This window comes from Triplophysa dalaica, chromosome 11 (assembly GCF_015846415.1).
Source record: "Triplophysa dalaica isolate WHDGS20190420 chromosome 11, ASM1584641v1, whole genome shotgun sequence".
Classification (NCBI taxonomy): domain Eukaryota; kingdom Metazoa; phylum Chordata; class Actinopteri; order Cypriniformes; family Nemacheilidae; genus Triplophysa; species Triplophysa dalaica.
The window spans coordinates 12314153-12332437 of record NC_079552.1 but is presented as its reverse complement, the minus strand read 5'-3'; the positions used below and the strand labels follow the sequence as shown (position 1 = coordinate 12332437).

General features: G+C 44.7%; 1 protein-coding gene across 1 annotated transcript; it reads right to left on the bottom strand.

Annotated features, from left to right (window-relative positions):
* Positions 1-48: 48 nt before the first annotated feature.
* si:dkey-191g9.5 (rap1 GTPase-GDP dissociation stimulator 1-B) lies at positions 49-17548 on the bottom strand. Its single transcript, XM_056760442.1, has 14 exons — positions 17304-17548; positions 15068-15172; positions 14123-14245; positions 13878-14003; positions 6189-6317; positions 5867-5992; positions 5574-5717; positions 4779-4910; positions 4542-4676; positions 3967-4092; positions 3101-3240; positions 2857-2983; positions 2417-2545; positions 49-2096 (listed from the first exon to the last, which is right to left on the bottom strand). Exons 1-14 carry the CDS (start codon positions 17314-17316, stop codon positions 1969-1971), a joined length of 1683 nt encoding a protein of 560 aa, XP_056616420.1. The 5' UTR covers positions 17317-17548; the 3' UTR covers positions 49-1968.
* Positions 17549-18285: the final 737 nt, after the last annotated feature.

Below are 18285 nucleotides of genomic sequence, written 5' to 3'. Positions count from 1 at the left end.
GATTAAACAATCAATTGACGGTGCTTTAGAGAAAACACAAGCAAAGACTTCATTACATGAGTTTATTCAAATATTTGGTTACCATGAATAACAAATAATTGTATTGTAGACATAAACTGGGATGAAATCAAATTGCAGATGAAAGCAATAATTACAATGATTGTTGGACAAATTTTCAAGCCTGTCATATAATGAAGATTTAGCTCACTAAGGCCATTGTATGTCTTTTGCAAACAATCATTAGTATAACGAATAAACATTTGTCAATGATATCTTGCATGTGGAGGATAACCATACTTCAACAGAACCTCACTTTTGGTTTCAGTAGTGTTTCTATTGTCTCCATCTAGTGGTAATTTCTAAGACAATTTTTCTGGTTTTGTGACCTACATTAACAAATTCATAAAAATAGGGCACGATATACTGTATTAATATGAAGGACATTTCAGTATTCATTTTTACAGTTGTTTTACCTGTATTTTATATTCTGTACTGCATTAAATTGCATTTACGCATTAACAGAAGTGACTGTAAAATAAAGGAAAATGTACTGATAATTTTCTTGTTACAGTGTATTGATGATAAATATAAATTTATCCCACACAGAGAGCATGAACATCACAATATACCAAACCAGAAATCGTCTGCCATACTTTTACTTTATTGCCAGAAACAAGCTTTTCTGGTAAACCGTACAATTTACACACAAAAATAGTCTATATCTTTAAAATAGTTATTTAACATCCACAAGCATAGCAGCTACCAAGGAGATTGTGCTGTGACTCTGAAGTGCCTTTTTAAATCATGAAGGTTATCTTTGTTTCTATGTTAAGCTGCGTTCTATCTGCCACGACTGAACACCATCAGAGCAAGAGCAAAATTCAGCTCATGTCAGAAAAGGCAGTCATTTTGACTCTCTGAGGAACACTGTGTATAAATATAAATAATTCAAGCTTTATTTAAGCACAGCGTTACTTTCCCTGACACAATAATCACTACATTTTGAGGTCTGGCCTTGAAAGTAATTGAGTTAGATTTTTAGGTCATACCTGTACATTGATCCAAACACAACAACAGCATTTCCACAACACTTGTTAGATAGACTTTCTTCATTTAAACTTGGGAAGCTCAAGAACTTTTCTTGAAATATGTTTTTTGCTATTGCTTTCACGATACAGAGATTATGAAGTATTTTGTGCTAACTCGTAGTAAATGATCAACATGATCAAAGAATTTGCATCAAAAAGCCCTGCCCAAAAAAACGAAAGTAAGGCTGGCTATGATATGAAAATAGACATTGCAACCCAAGATATATTCACTCTTTTCCAACCGTTATTTTTTACATTTGTCATAACTTGACATATTGATTCAGCCATGATAATGACAAAAGAAATTACAAGACAAATATTAACACGACTCGCATTAAAAGTAGTGTGGTACATTAATACAGATGATATAGTTAAATGTTTGTTGAATTGATATTGAGATTTAGACAGTAAAGTCATAGATACATACAGCAGCTTCGCTAGAGCTGTTAATGGAAGTCCATGGACATTATCATTATTAATTGCATGTTTGTGTGCAGTTATTTAGTATATTTACTAAGTAATTTGCCACTGTATATTGCTAAACAGATGAGAAACCCATTCTATTTACAGAGTTGCTTCTGCTATAGCAGATTTTAAACTTGTTTTAGAGAGCCACGGGTTCATTACTGCAGTTTGATGAATGATACAGGTGACAGCTGTCAACAAATTAGATATTCTATCGTGGACAAGCTGACCTCTTACTTTGGATGATGAAATCACATCTAAATATGTATTGCTTTGGTTTGACTACATGCATTGCTAGATGAAGTAGCCATGTATGTGTATGTGTGTTTAGCACTCTTTGCGGTGATCATACATGTCAGAAATGATGTCTGTGAAAGAAGTCTGTAATGCTATGACGTGTAATCGTTTGTAAAGTCTAGCCAGTCTCTGAAAGAACAGCCATCACTGTGTCGGCCTGCTTTGCGAGCTTTGTGCTGGTGTGAGCAGACAGTTTGGACAGAGTGTCCCTCAGGTTTAGAGAGGTTATCTGCTCCCGTAACATGCCTGTATGAGAGAAAGGCACATTTCATTATACAAATAAACTAAAAATGTACTGTTAAAGATGTAATTTAATACATTAACTAATGATACTAATGACATTTCTGGTTAGAGACTATATTAAACCATTTTAATTTTTTTAACCATTGGGACTATTTTAGCAAAGGCCATAGAAAAGATTCCCTCTCTACTGACTTTCTAAACTATAAAATACAGTATCATTCAATAACAGCATTTGACTTCTGGACTAATAATATTTATTTGTTACTGTAGTTGACATAATATTGACTTAAGTCTTTCTCCTTTCCAAAATGTCTTGTACTTACCAGAGTTGGCAAGGCTGCAGATGAGGCCTAAAGCACTAAACTTGACCTCCACGGCCACAACAGGATCATCTAGCATCTTTTGCAAGGTGGGCAGGAGATCAGCATCCCGAAACGGTTCCTGGACAGCCTCTGAGAACAAAACCCACTTACACGTTAGAACTGAATGGAATTCCAGACATATTATCAATCTTTTTAAGGTGAAAGTACTATTTTAGGTTGATTAACTTTTGGCAAGAGATTAATGGTGTAATATATGTGAGGCGTGGTTGAACTTTATATGTGAACACTTTTTTTATGGCATCGTGCACGCATCATCTAAAAGTTACCTGTTTTAATTGTGCTTTGATGGTAAACATTTGAAAGACATAGCTACAGGTCATATTACACCAGTCGAATGCCAAACAAGTCATGTGAATTTACAATTCTTCATGTAATCTTACCAATGTCTATAGCAGAGGCAATGGCTAGAGCCACTAAAGCTTCATTCTGCATGATGACATGCTCACTGATTGCCATTGAGATGAGATGTTGAATTCCATCTACTTTAATAACAGTCTGGATGACTTCCTGAAAGACATCAGATGGGAACGTTTTAATGAATGACTTCAGTCAAGTATGACGACTTCATTTATATCATGTATGCATTACAGAATAGACCTCTTTGTGTGTCTCTTTAATACTCACCGGGTTTCGGCTGTGTCGTATGAGAGCCGCTAAAAGACGGTTGGCCTCACCCCTGACACCAGCGTGATCTTTAGCATCACACCACTCCATGACCCGTGCTAACAGAATCTCGTCCTTCCCTAACACTGAAGCTGCTTCCTCTAAGAAAAGAAGAAAGAACAAATGATGACAGAGAAAAAAACGGCAAAGAAGTATAAACAATAGAATCCAGATGAAACGCATTAGAGATACTATAGTAACACTGCAGTTTGTTTACTCTGTCTTTAGATACTCAGATCACCTTCGGCAAGTGAAATACGTATAGGCAGTAATTTACTCTGACAAAGTTGCTGCTGGTCTTTTGTTTGTACACTGTGGTGTCTCAGAGCTCACACTAAAATAACAAACTGCAGTGAGGGGTTGAAAATTACAGCCTCTATATACCCAAAGTTGTAGAGGAGAAATGTTAATTCATTGGACATCATAGTCATTTGGCAGGTAATTGTATAGTTAAGCAATGCTTTTGTCTAAAAATTACAGCTTGTCTGTTTTGTGTCCTCCTCTTCAACTGCCAACCGAATGTCCTTTTTTTGCCGCTAGGAACATGAGCAAAATGATAATCTTATTTGATAGTCCTGTACAATAGACAGTGCTGTTCCACAAACACATTTACCGTGCTGATATGATTATCCAGTCTTCAGACATTTACTTGTCTTGCCATAGTTTTACTTCTGCATGTCAATGCAATCTTTTTCATAACAAAGTATGTTGTCATCAACATCATTTTTTTAACAGTTTTTACTGCGCCTACTGATGGATAAACACCAAACTAGTCTTCTCCATGTGATGCAGCAATACACACCAATGTTGTTTTATACACTCATTACCTTGGCCGTCCACCATCATGCGCAAAGTGCCCAGCAGTTTAAACTGGACGGGAGGCATGTCGGAGCGCAAAAGTGTCCTGATCCTCTCCGTGACCCCATCTTCCAACATACGGACCTTATTAGAGGCTAAATAAGAAAAACAGAGAAACCAAAATAACAGATCTAACTAAAAACTAAGACTATGTGTTATTGTAAAGAAACCCAATGAATAGACCATCATAGACCAGCATCAACATCCATGGTTGTCTAGGCAGATATGGTTTGATATGAAGGAAGTCTTGCTAGCTAAGCTGTCCTTCTCACCAATTCTGTAGCCCTATTGGGGAACCACTGCATTAGCAATGGGTCATTGGTGATACCAATGAGCATACATACTGATAAAATGTTTTTTTTTCAATGCAAGTCGCTTTTGATAAAAACGTCTGCCAAATGCATAAATGTAAAACCAGAATCCCATACTGGGATCAGTGTCCAAATTGTGGCTTTTAAAGAAAAGTGCTTTAAAGGGCTTCTAAAATATAGTAGTATTCCAAAATGATTATTGAATCAAAACAAAAAGAACAAAAAAGTATAACCTGGAATGGCAAGGTTTCTAAGTGCACTAAGGCCTGCATGCTGTACAGAAACATCTCCCTCTGTTACATGCTGCTCCAACAGGTCCAGAATATAAGGAACAACCCCCAGTTCCAACATCTTCACACAGTTGCTGTCTAAAAGAAGAGAAAACTTTTTAAGGTAATTTCTATAATAGGCAAACTAAAGAGAATAATCAGTTTGTGCATTTCAAAAAGCATCCATATTCATAACCTTACCATTTCTGGCAAAATTAGCAATGGCCAAAGCTCCTGACAACTGCAGCTCAGTGTTACTGGACTGCAGCCAGAAGAGAACATCTTGGTAGATTCTCCCTGTCCCTTCCCCAAAACACTTTTGCATTGATTCATCTGTAGACAAACACAGAGTTTTATAGTTCATAATAACCTCAATTAGTAGACATTTTTATTTGTGACCCTGGACCACAAAACCAATTCTATCATATGTCAAAATTATCTATTTTTCTTCTATGCCCAAATCATTAGGGTATTAAGTTCAAAGATCATGTTGTAAATTCCCTTCCGTTAATATATCAAAACTTTATTTTTCTGAGACGACACAGCAAAAATTTGAACAACTATGCTATGGCAAGAAAAACTCCTATTAACTATCACTGCTGCCTACTCTTTGGGAATTACCCACTCAAGTTTATGTAAAGCTAGAATTTCCACTTTCGCCTTCAAAGTCATTACAGCTTTACGCCAATAGAGAGCGTTAAAACTGTTTCTTCTTAGCAACGGCCTGCTACAGCGCCTCTGATGGACAACGTTTTAGGCGATTCTCTCATATATTTTTTCCGCACCTTCAGATTCCAGGTTGTATCTCGGCCAAATATTGCCATACCCTTACAAAGTAATTTCATCTCATACATCAACGGAAAGCTTATTTATTTAGCTCAATTTCACTAAATTGACTTTTATGACTTGTATTGTGGTACAGGGTCACATTTAGTAAATGTCTTGCTTGCAATATAAATTCCCATAGTGACATAGTAGTCATTGAGAGAGACGTACCTCCCAGTAGGAGGGTCACTATGAGGTTTGAAGCCACTTTGATGCTGCAGAGGTCGTGTGTGTCAGAGCCGCCCTGAAGGGTTCGAATCATTTCAGAGAGAGCCTCGGGCACGCCTGACTCCACAAACTGCAGTTTCAGAGTATCTAAAACACATGCATGTGCGAGGACACATGAGTACATTATAAGTTCATCATCAGTGACTAAGGCCCAAGGAGGATGACATTTTAACAAGGGGCGCCATACGAATGATTATGTGAAAGCTAAGTCCATGCACGGTTTGGATACATCTTACCACTTTCTCCTAGTGATCCGAGAACTTCCAGTATGAGATGTCGACGTTCTGCATCTGGTGCCCGTTTCAGCTGATAAGTCAAAACCTCTGCTACACCCACATCTGCCAGTGCTTCTCGGGCAGCATCTGTTCAAACATAAACAAACTCTGACTGCACTGGATTTTGCATCAGAATACCCCTTTTCATGACAGACTTTTTGAGCCATGGTTAACGATTACCAGAGCAATTATGAGAAAATATTTTCTCATGTAAAGAAACCAAACAGGCTAGACAGAATGAAGTGGGGTGGCATTGTCCATATTGTCTTTACATTTGCCTTACCCACATCAGCAAGGTTGCAAAGGGCCAGCAGGCTGACGTTTACCAGTGGGTCATTCTCAGGATACTGCTGCATTATGATCACCAGCCTGGGGATGACTCCATTCTCTACCAGCTGAGTTTGCTGAACGGCTGAGAGATGGATAGAGAGACACATGGGGAGTGTGAATGGGCGTATAGGGACTTACAGAAAGAATAAGATTGGCATCAAGAGCAATAGAAGATGTGAGAACATGAATAGAGAAGACCACAAGGACATTTACATGTATTCATATCATTGCCTTGGAATTATTACATTCCTTTATTAAACCAGGAAAAATAAAACTTTCCAAGTTTTTAGAAGTGTCCTGGCCAAGACATGCAGCAATAGAAACTCACAAAATGACGACCTTTCAAGACATAGCACATTATCTATACAAGTTCAAAAACATCTACAACTTGAATCTTCCTTCAACCGCTCACAGGTCAAAGATTTAATAGTACACATTGATACCAAGTCCTGGAGTTTCAAATCATTTTGTAAAACTTTCCTATCGTTTAAGGCAGCAAACGTCTTGGTTACGTATGTAACCTCAGTTCCCTGATGGAGGGAACGAGACGTTGTGTCGAGAACGACAGATGGGGTTCGCCCTTGAGAACCAATCAACTCTGACTACTATAGAAAAGGCCAATGAAATTTGGCGAATGCAATTTGCATGCTGGGCTCCGCCCCCGGAAATCCGGTATAAAAGGAGGCCGGCGTGCAGCATTCACTTACCTTTGTTCTGAAGAGCCTGAGACCTCTCAAACTGCAGCAGAATACGATACGTGTTCGTGGCATAAGGGACACAACGTCTCGTTCCCTCCATCAGGGAACTGAGGTTACATACGTAACCAAGACGTTCCCTTTCTGTCGGTCTCTCGACGTTGTGTCGAGAACGACAGATGGGGTTGCCTATGGAAAACGCCACAACGCTGTATCGCGTCACAATCTCTAGCGAAGCGACGGTAACAAGCCTGGGCGTGTCATCTCGAAGCTTTCGTGAGACTGTAACCTTCCAGTGTGGTGGTCGGGGGGTTCCAGAGCTTTCTTGGAGAAAGATGGGTACAGCCCTGACCGGTAACTTTCACGGACGGGGCCTTAGCTCTCTATAGGCGAGAGGCCGTCCAGATCAGTTTACACCGGGTAAGCGCGACTCTTAATCAGAGAAGCGCTACAGAGGCCACCTCCTACCCGTGGGGAGGAATATGGTGGATATAGGTATGGTCTCGTCCTTGGAGGAGAACGCATGGAACGTGCGGACTGAGTAGTTAACCGCGAGGTGGAGGCCCACCTGGGGAAGCTCATGGGTTACCAGGAGTGGGAACCATTCTCATGAGGATACATCAGACGGAACAGCCCACGGAGGGGGTGTTACAGACGTCCGGTAGCACTAGGTCCGGTTAGAGCTATCTGTGATAGCTCACATGGTATCCCGGCCTAAGGGGGAAGGCTGCTCTGCCCAGCCAGCCCCCAGGGGGTGCTTGTTTGGTGATGGATGGAATGCCTATTCTTAACCAGTGTCTGGGTAAGAAGGGAGGCTGGTGAGGTACCAGTTTCTTAGCGATGTGTTCGGGTAAGAAGAAAAGGTAAATAGCACACTGACCCAACCTGTTAGAGGGTGGAAAGGTGCTTTCGCAGGCATACGCCCCCCCGGATGCCAGTCCTACATGTCGCCACGCAGGACGTGGGCTGACACCGGGTTTACGCGAAGGTTGTTAACCCTTGCGAAGGTGTTTGGGCATAGCCCAACCCGCAGCTCTACAGATGTCTGCTAGAGAGGCGCTTCTGCCAGTGTCCAGGAGGTGGCTAAACTCCGTGTGGAGTGAGCCCTCACTGCCAATGGGCATGGGAGATTCTGAGATCGGAATGCCGTCGTAACGGCGTCCACGACCCAGTGCGCCAGCCTCTGTTTGGAGACAGCCTTCCCCTTCTGCTGTCCTCCAACAGACACGGAGCTGGTCAGAGCTTCAGAGCTCTGCGTGCGGTCCAATACGTACTGGACACAACACTAATCGGGTTGGGTCTTCCTCCCCTATGGGGAGCGCCTGCAAGTTCACCACTTGGCCCCGGAGGGAGTAGTGGGAACTTCTTGGGCACGCACCCGGGCCTGGGTCTCAAGATAACGTGAGAGTTTCCAGGGCCGAGTTTAAGGCAATCCAGGGACACGGAGGATGCTCTGTGGTCCCCTACCCTCTTGAAGGAAGTGAGCGCCGTCAGGAGGGCCGTCTTACTCTATGAGGAAGATCGGAACCTCCGAGGGGCTCTTTGGGGGGCCCTGAGGCTCCCCAGGACCACTTAGGGTCCCAAGAGGGTATGGAGCGGAGATGAGGCGGATTCCGCCCTCTCGCTGCTTAGGAACCTGGTGACCAGGTCGTGTTGCCCTAGAAACTTTCCACCGACTGAGTCGTGATGAGTGGCAATAGCGACTACATACACTTTCAGTGTGGAAGGGAGATGTTAGTCTCCAGTCTCGTGAGGAGGGGAACACAATCCTGATCAAGCACCTCAGTGGGTCTTTCTCGTTGAGAAAGACACCAGGACGAGAAGAGGCACCGTCTAGAGGCGTGTAACCGCCTAGTAGATGGGGCCCTAGCCTGGGTGATGGTCTCAGCCGTATAGGGGGAGTAGCCATCTTAGGATCTTCTCGTCCCGTCTAGAGACCAGACATGGGTGTTCCAGAGGTCTGATCTGGGATGCCAGAACGTGTCCTTCCCCTGAGAGAGCAGGTCCTCTGTCAGGGGAATGGTTCAGGGGGAGTCGCTGTCCAGAGCATCGGCTCTGAGGCCAAGTGCGGTTAGACCGGTGTGGTGTAACCAATAACACTTGGTGCTCCTGCTCCCTGACCTTGCACAGAGTCTGTACAAGAAGGCTCCGGGGGGGAAGGTGTGCTTCCGCCCATCCCGCGGCCAGCTGTGCGCAAGGATATCCGTGCCGAGGGCAGGGACTATCAAGCGGGCAAATGGTGGTGTTACGGGAGGTGAACAGGTTTTACCTGGGCCTACCCGAACAGCCTCCAAATGAGCTGGACTGCACGGGGGTGGAGTCGCCACTCTCCACGAGGCATAAACTGGCGAGAAAGCACGTCGGCTGTCTAGTTCAGTTTGCCCGGGGTGTGTGGCCTGCAGGGAACGAGTCACCTGTTGACTCCACCGGAGGAGGCGTCGAGCAAGTTGTGTTTAGCTGCTGTGTGCGAACGCCACCCTGACGATCTGTATTCGCTACAGCTATAGTGCTGTCCTCGGAACAGCACGTGTATGTCTCGCACGAGAGGCCGTAGCCTGCTCAGTGCAAGTAGCATAGCCCACAACTCTTGGCAATTGATATGCCAGCGCAGGCGGGGGTTCGTCCAACACCCCACCTGCGTGCCCGTTGCACACTACACCGCACCCCTGCAGGGAGACTTCAGTCGTCACCACGACCTGCCTCATAACCTGCTCAGAGGGACCTGAGTCCGTCGAGAAAGTCATAAAGACTAGGGGTTATGGTGCGTCGGCAGCAGGGCGGCATCACCATGCGCCTGCTGCCGGTGTGCCACGCTCTCCTCGGAACTCGACTCTGAAACCAGTGTTGGAGCGGTGTCATGTGCATCAACTCGAGGGGTATTAGCCCGCGAGGACGCCATGTGTCCCAGGAGCCTCTGAATTGTTTCAGGGGGACCGCTGTCTGCCTAAAATGTTCATTTCAGACAGTTCAACACTGGTTGGGCACAACTGCGGACAGGTGTGCCGACATGGTGACAGAGTTGAGTTCCATACCGAGAAAGAGGATGCTCTGCACTGGGGAGAGCTTGCCCCTCTCTTGGTTGACCTGGAGTCCCAATCGACCTAGGTGCCGGAGCACCAGGTCCCTTTGTGTACATAACAGATCTCGCGAGTGTGCCAAGATAGGCCAGTCGCTGAGATAGTTTAGTACCCGCTCGCCTTCCTCCTCTCAGGGAGAAAGGGCGGTCAGGGACAGACCGAAAGGGAGGACTCTGTACTGATATGCCCGCCTCTCGCACGCGAACCGTGGGAACGGCCGGTGTCGAGGAGGATCGAGACATGAAAGTAAGCGTCCTTCAGGTCGATTGCCACGAACCAATCCTGACACCTCATAGATGTCAGGACGCGCCTCTGTGAGAGCACCCTGAATGGCAGCTTGTGAAGGTGCTCTGTTCAGGGTACGCAGCCTTTGGGGGCAACCCGCCGTCTTTCTTGGGAACGATGAAGTGCGGGTGGTGACCCACTGAACATCTTGGTTTTGAGGGACGAACTCGATGCCTGTTTTGCCAGAAGGGTGGTGACCTCTACCCGAAGTACGGAGGCGTCCCTGCCTCTGACAGAGGGAGAGATGATGCCCCGAAACTTGGGTGAGTCTCTGGCGAACTGGATCGAGTAACCAAGACGGACCGCCCTCATTAGCCAGCGAGACAGTGTGGGCAGCTCTCGAGCTCCCAGGGACTGTGACAGGGTGACCAAGGGGACGGTCTGCTTCATCATTCCCACGGGGGGTGGTTCGTCGGCTGGCAGAGCTAACCATGTCGCGGGGAGTCCCCGGAGGGAAGGTTTTTGCTCCGCCTGCTTACCTGCCTGGCGGGACAACGGCACGCACTGTCGGTTTGAGAGTGGTGACGGCTGTCGTATGTGTACGACCTCACGCCTCGCCAGGGTGTGAGGTCGGTTCGCCGAGCACAGTCCAGTGGAGTGTGCGATCGGCTGCAAGTAAACCCGGGGAGAACAGAAAACTCAGTGAGTAAGTGGGAGCCAAGCCCTAACAAGGGCCCGGCTTTGGTGACGAGGCAGGAGTCGTCCCGTACCGACCGATCAGAGCCGTGGCTGTGAAGGTTCGGGCCCGATGTTGTTCTCCCTGGGGTCTTCCCGTCAGTGTCCCTTCTCGCGAGGAGGTTGCTGACGGGGTGGAGGTTTCCCCCTCGACCTCTGCTTCCGGGGTGCCGCCTGTGGGGGCACAGGAACCGGAGCCGATGTCGAAAGGGTCCTGGGTTGCAGGGAAGCAGACGTCACGTGAGATCTCGGAGGCCTGTAGGCGGCCGAGTCGCGGCGTGAAAAAAATGTGGTTAATTGCCACTGTCTGCTTCGCCGTCAAAAAACTGCTGAGCGCAGTCCTCGACGGTGTTACCAACAACCCACCCTGCGAGATGAGTGCATCAAGAAAGCGGACTTCCTTGCTGTCACTCTTCTGCACAAGGTATAGCCGGGGGTGTCTCTCCTGGACCACTACCGTGGACATCGTCCGACCCAGGGCCCGTGCCGCCGCCTTAGTCGCCCGTAGAGCGCTGTCAGCGGTGGCACGGAGATCCTGCATTATACCCGGGTCGGCCTTACCCTCGTGGAGCCCTCTCAACGCCCTGGCCTGGCGGACCTGCAGGATGGCCAAGGCATAGAGAGAGGAGGCAGCCTGGCCCGCAACCTCGCAAGCTTTCGACACCAGTGATGCCGAAGTCTTACGTGCTTTGGACGGTAGGAGTGGTCGATCCCCCCCCAGGTGGTAGCCGTCCGCGGCACAGGTGCACCGCAGGCGGACATTCCACCCGGGGGATCTCGACGCAGTCCTTGGCTGCCTCACCATCGAGGGAAGTAAGGGAGCCGGAGCTGGTTTCACTGGAACGGTCCGTGAGTGGAGCGTTCCAAGTTTTACACAGCTCCTCATGCACCTCCGGGAAAAACATGGCACCCGGGGTGGGCGCGGTTTGCACCGCGCACCGACCTCGGGAACCACGTATCCCCGGGTTAGCACGGATGACATCACTTCTGCTTCCTCCTGAACTCGACCGCTGGGGGTGGAGTTTGGATTCGGCAGAGTCGGATGCCAGTCTCCCTCCGATGCTGCGAGCGACATCTCATCTACGTCACACATCGTTTCCGAGTGTGTGCGTGAGGATCCGGACGGTATGCCACCGCCGGTTGGGGAACGTTCAGAAGAGCGAATCGGGGTGCGATCGGCCCGTGAGCACTTGGCTGGCGGGTTTACGTTCGCAGAGTTCCCCGTATCACTAACGCTGCTAACGTGGGTGGTCATCGGGGCCGTAGCCACAGATGTCACAGCCCGGGTAGCAGACGAAATGGTGGCTGGTTCCCGTAGGAAGACAGCCACCCGTGACCGCAACTTCTGAATGACAATCTGCCCGCAGTGCAGGCAGATGTGTCAACGAACGCTGCTTCAGTGTGCTGGACGCCCAGACACCTAATGCAGCGATCGTGTCCATCCCCCTCCTCGATGAGGGTGCCGCACCCAAGAGAACAGCGGGACATGCCGCGCTGGAGAATGCTCAGTCAGTCCTGAAAAGGACTTTTAGAAAAAATCTCTAACACCTCCGGAACCGCCGAGACGCCCAGGGGAAGGTCGCTGCAGGAAGGGACGATCCGCTGTAACACGTCGTAGCACCAGCGTGTAGTTGTAGAGGATTGAATCCTGAGTTGTACTCATGAGCGATGGCTCTGAAGAACAAAAGGTAAGTGAATGCTGCACGCCGGCCTCCTTTTATACCGGATTTCCGGGGGCGGAGCCCAGCATGCAAATTGCATTCGCCAAATTTCATTGGCCTTTTCTATAGTAGTCAGAGTTGATTGGTTCTCAAGGGCGAACCCCATCTGTCGTTCTCGACACAACGTCGAGAGACCGACAGAAAGGGAACCGAAAATATCGTCTTCCCAGATTTGTTCGTACAAATGGCACTGACACAATATGCCAGTTCTGTGAACTTAAAAAATAACAAGCCTCAATTTGTTGGTTCATAAAAGAGCTAAGATATAATGGCAAGTCCCAGGATAGATTTGTAAACAAACAAGTACCAGTGCTCTAGCCTGAATATCAACAATGAAGGCCAACATACTCAACTCAACTTCATTCATATACTGCTTTTCACAATTTTCATCGTTACAAAGCACATGAGACTTATTGACTATAAGCAAAACAATTAAAATTATACCTGTAAAAACAAGAAAAAGGTAAAAACACAGACAGACAGACTCTATACAATTTGCAATGATGAGTTTTAAAATGACAAGTTGTTATGAATCTATTAGCACCATGATAAAGAGTGTCTAAGGAATACAAATGTGTAGTAGTTGCCTCTCCATAATCAAGTACCGGCAAAAAATTATAATGCTATATCTGAATACAGAACAGTTTTGATAAATTAAACTGATACTGAGATATTTTAATATTACAATATTAAAAAGTTTTGCCATTCCATTTGTATAGTTAAAACCTTTTCGTTTTCAAAATGTAAATAAACACAATGTCCATAATGTTAATAAGTTTTTCAGAGAATAAGAATATGTAAATAGCATATTAAAATAAATAGAATCTTTAATTCCAATGTCAGATGCTTTTGGCTACTTTTCAAACATCAGGTTAAACAATTTAAAAGTGAAATTCGAATAGGTAAGTAAAAAATGTTCGAAGTATAGCATTGGTGTGTTGAGTTATTTAGATTAAAGATTCAAACTAGATGTATTTCATTGTGAATTTAGAGTAAAATAAAGGTGGTACACAATTAAATAGACAAACCAGTTGGACCATGCGGTGTCATAAAGAGCTTTGAACATCTGATGAACTTCTTTGTTACGGGGTTTCTTCGATTTTTTAAATATGAAAAAGAAAGTTTCTTTTAACAGAATCTTTGACTGATTTGGCTGGAAGAAGTAACAGACAGTAAAAGTATTACTCACAGTTTTCAAAGCAGATGCGTCCGATCGCTCGGCCCGCGTGCAGCAACTGCTCCTGGTCTGAACTGTTCAATAAAGGCACTAATGCTGACACCAGTCCTGCTTGAATACAATGCTCCCTCACACCAGCTAACACACAAACCAACAGGAAACCACTCATTCAATTTGGACATTTTTGTTCAATTTATATACCATATTTTTGTAAGGTGCATTCACTTTCATTGTGCAAGACAGTAAATCTGTTTTACCTTCCCTGGCAATCTCTGCTACCAACAGGGTAACCTGAGAGGCGAGAGGACTCTTCTTCCTCAGGACCTGAGCCAGTATGGGCAGAACACCACTAGAAACGATTTTCTCTGCCATTCCTTTCTCTGGAGATAGAAAGAAAGCTTTGGATCATTTTATTTTAATAAACTTGTTCTGTCTATGAACACAATCTCTCATCCTGTTGCTTAAAATGCTCTGACAGCAAGCCCTCGGTGATCGGCTCACATGAGTGTCTTCATTAACAGAGACACAGATCCTCCATAGATCCTATAGCAGGAGGAAATCTGTCATTGAAGAATGTTCTCCTCATGACATCCACAAGGGCCAACGTGGCAGGTCAAGCTGTCAGAGGAAGACTAGCTACCATGGTAACACCGACTTTGTGTTCTTTTGTGGGGGCTGCTTTCCAATTTTAGATGCATCTGCAATCTGAAAGCACACAGTGCCAAGAAAGGCCAGCTGGTGGAAAGTAATTTGTGGTGGTGGCAAGAATGAGCAAATCATGGGAAGCGAAATGGAGAAAAAGGAGAGATGGAGTAATGACATTAAACCTTTCTCACCTACCCTCCCTCTCAAATATAAATGAGGATTACTTCTCTCCTACTTGTGCCCCAATCTGGTAGCAGGTGGATAAACTGACCCTTTGCTGCCGCCCACATTGGATTGTCTTCCCACATACTCCCACACACGCACTACTTGAAGGAAACAGAGGCAGATAGCAGCTCACACAGGAGCGCATCATGAGTGCGGTGTTAAATGACGCCCCGACTCAGCGGGAACTCTGACAGCTACACTATGTCACTGTCACATGTGAACACAGCTGTAAAAAGCTTGTGAGAGCGGTATTGGGGGTTGCAGATACACAGATAACGAAACACACACAGGGAATTGAAGAAATAATTGGTGAGTTTAATGTAAACACTCACTCTTCTCCAACAGGAGATTCAGCAGAACGTCCAGATGAGGCTTGAGCTCCTCCTCCACCAGCTCTGTGCTGACACTGAGTCCCTTCAGGGCTTCACTGAGAGCCTCTGAAACGCCATCATACTGAATCAGCAACATTTAAAGCAACAAGCAGAAGTAATGCAGTCTCAAGGCTATTTTCATGATGAGTCATTACCATCTCTGTTGTATGATACTGAGATAAAGACCTGTTTCAGTTGTTGTTTCAGACTTGTTTATGCTGTTTACTTATAGTTTGGACGTGGTCTATGGATTGGCGTAGTCATAGCTGGTCCAGTCTTATCTTAGGAGTGCATACTTTTGCAAATAAATGTGTGTGAAGTGAATAGTACAAAAATGAAACGTTTATTCGAAAAAAGCAATAAATAAGGTAAAAGCAATTCATTTAAAACCTTTCCGTGTTCATTTACTCACCCTCAAGTTGTTAGTCAGCTGCTAACATTTTTCGAAATATCTTTCTTTGTTATCAATAGAACAAATACCAAGGTTTGGGGGGAGTAAATCATGAGAGAATTTTTATTTTGGGGTGGAGTCCGAGTATCCCTTTTAAAAAACGATGTGGCTTTTGCATATAAACTTGTATGAAGTTTACAAAAATGTACAAATATTAGAAATAAGCAATACATTAAAAACTATTTTGTGAGGTGGCTTTTGCAAATTAATTTGTATGAATAAAATCTTACAAAAATGTATAGTTACTACTGATTAAAAAAAAGAAATAATGAAGCTCCACCTCTAACTCCACCCCTTATCCTCTCCATCACTGGAGTGAAAGCACACCATATGAAATATGTACAAATGAGATCACACAAATCATGCGAATTAGCCACCTGGTAAAATAGTTATGAATTGTCATAATATTGGGATGGTTGCCAGCATGGTACCTTATTGAAGAATAAGGTTGGCTGACTAAAGAAGCCTTGTTAAATAAGATAACTAAACCCTCCTAGCATGTAAACCAGTGTCTTGTGGTGGGATCCAACATCCAAGACAAAGCGTGTTGGTGATTTGCTTTTTCTTTTAGTAAAGAAATGTAAAGACCCAATCCTAATTAGACAGGTCTAGTAAAGTGTATAGTCTCTCAAAGAAGAACATTGACCTGTATGATGTATAATTTCTGTTGGATCCTTACAAAAATAAGTCATGGTTTTACTTTGAACAAAAAAATCGAAAGAATCATGGTAACCTCCAATTAAAAAGGTTTTCGCTTCAGTAAACATAGTTTAACAATGTGTTGGTATATAAAACCAAGGCTATACAAACGTTTACAATGAAATTGTACTTCATCAATCACAGATATTTTTTCTAAACAAAGGCAGATGACAACCATCACAGACTTATCATTAACCGTCATTGACACTTCAATTATAAAACACTCCTTAAAAGGTTCTTCAATGCCATAGAAGAACCATTTTTGGTTCCACCATTCAGTCAAAGGTTCTTTAAAGAACCATCTCTTTCTTACCTTCCTATAATCTGCAGAAGCTTTTTTTCACCGTAATAAAACCCTTTTGTGAAACATAAACGTTCTTCAGAGTTCAGACGTAAAGATTCTTTATTGAACCATTTGGACAAAAAAGGTTCTTCTATGGCACTGTGAAGCACCTTTATTTTTAAGAGTGTCTATACATCCCTAAATTATTCATCACTGTTTTTTTCAAGGTATGATAGACAGTCTCTGAGCACTGGAGGAAACAAGAGTAATCACTCCAAGTAATCTGCTTGATAATCCCTGGTAAGCAGAGTGAAAAAATAGACAGAGGGGGGATATCACATACAACCATACCACTCTTTCCCCACACTCTTTTTCTTATATTAGCCTTCTCCAACATTACACATAAGAGTAAAGGGCAGGGGAAAAAAGCAGCAGTGCGTATGAGAGCTGGGCGGGGTTGAGGATACCCTGGGGCTCTCATTAACTCAGGGTGTAAGGCTCCCAGCATGCCGTTCTAAACAACCACGCATGGAGGATACACCTCTGACAATGAGGGTTTAGCCCACCTGGGAGAATAACCTCAATTCCATTGCATACAACCTATAAAACAGTGACCTTTATAGAAAAGGCATGTGGAGAAGATGGTGTGAATGTTCAGCGTCCTGTTTTTCACCAGTTAAACTCACAGCAGTCACATTATGTAGCTGTTTGGATCAATGCAAAAGAAGAGAGAGGATTAAAGGGAAGAGGTTTTAGCCACTCACCTATCTCTGCCATGACCGCAAGTCCACTAAATCGGCGTCTATGTGTGTCTCTGCAGATGCGTGTGGTGACTCCGTGCCCGTGTGTGTACGGTTAGAGAAGCAAAATGTACGGCATGAGAATGCCTGAAGTCAATACAGCACCCGTGCCTCTCCTCCGCTCCTCACACATGCGTGTTGCTCCGGTCTCTCTCTGTCATTCACTCTCTCACTTTTACTCTGTGCCTGTCAGTGACGCCGCCGCATCCACTTTGGCTAATTCACATGCACTATTATTTCTGCGCCGATGCAATTCTCCCCGCCCCAGCTCTCTGGCAGTATGCTTGCTGCTCCATCCCTCCCTTCTCATAATACACTCTTAATCCTAAAGCTGCTCAAAGCTCATCAGTAGCCTGAGGAATACACTGAGGTTGATACACAACATCAGATTCCTATAGCTATTTCTTATTCTTGGCCATTTGGTATCGGGATAGCACAGCATAAATAATGAACACTGTTTGTGACCCAGGGGGGGTCTAGATGCTATTTCTCATGACACCAGCTGGGCGTCTCAGGGAGTATTCATTTAAAGGGATTGTACACCAAGAAATAGCTTCATTCATTTTTGACATACATTGATGTCCAACTATTTGTTCTGTGAAATAATTATGTGCATTCATAGAATAAAAATAAATAAAGATGCCTTTGAAGAATTATTTTTGGCTGTGTGGTTCCTGTGTGGTTTGACAATTGGTGTATCATTTTAAGTCTTAAGAATGTATTCATGTTTAGTGACAGTTATAATAATATGTTTGGCATTAGCTCTGTGGCTTGGTCTATACAATGATATACAGTACATAGGAGGTCCCTGTCAAAATTATCCGACTGCACTACTGGATGCCACAATTCCAAGGACCTGCACTTCTGGGACCACACTTCTAGGACCCTATTTCAAGCACCGCCTACAGAACCGGAGTCCCAAGGACCATAGTTTTTGAGGACCGAA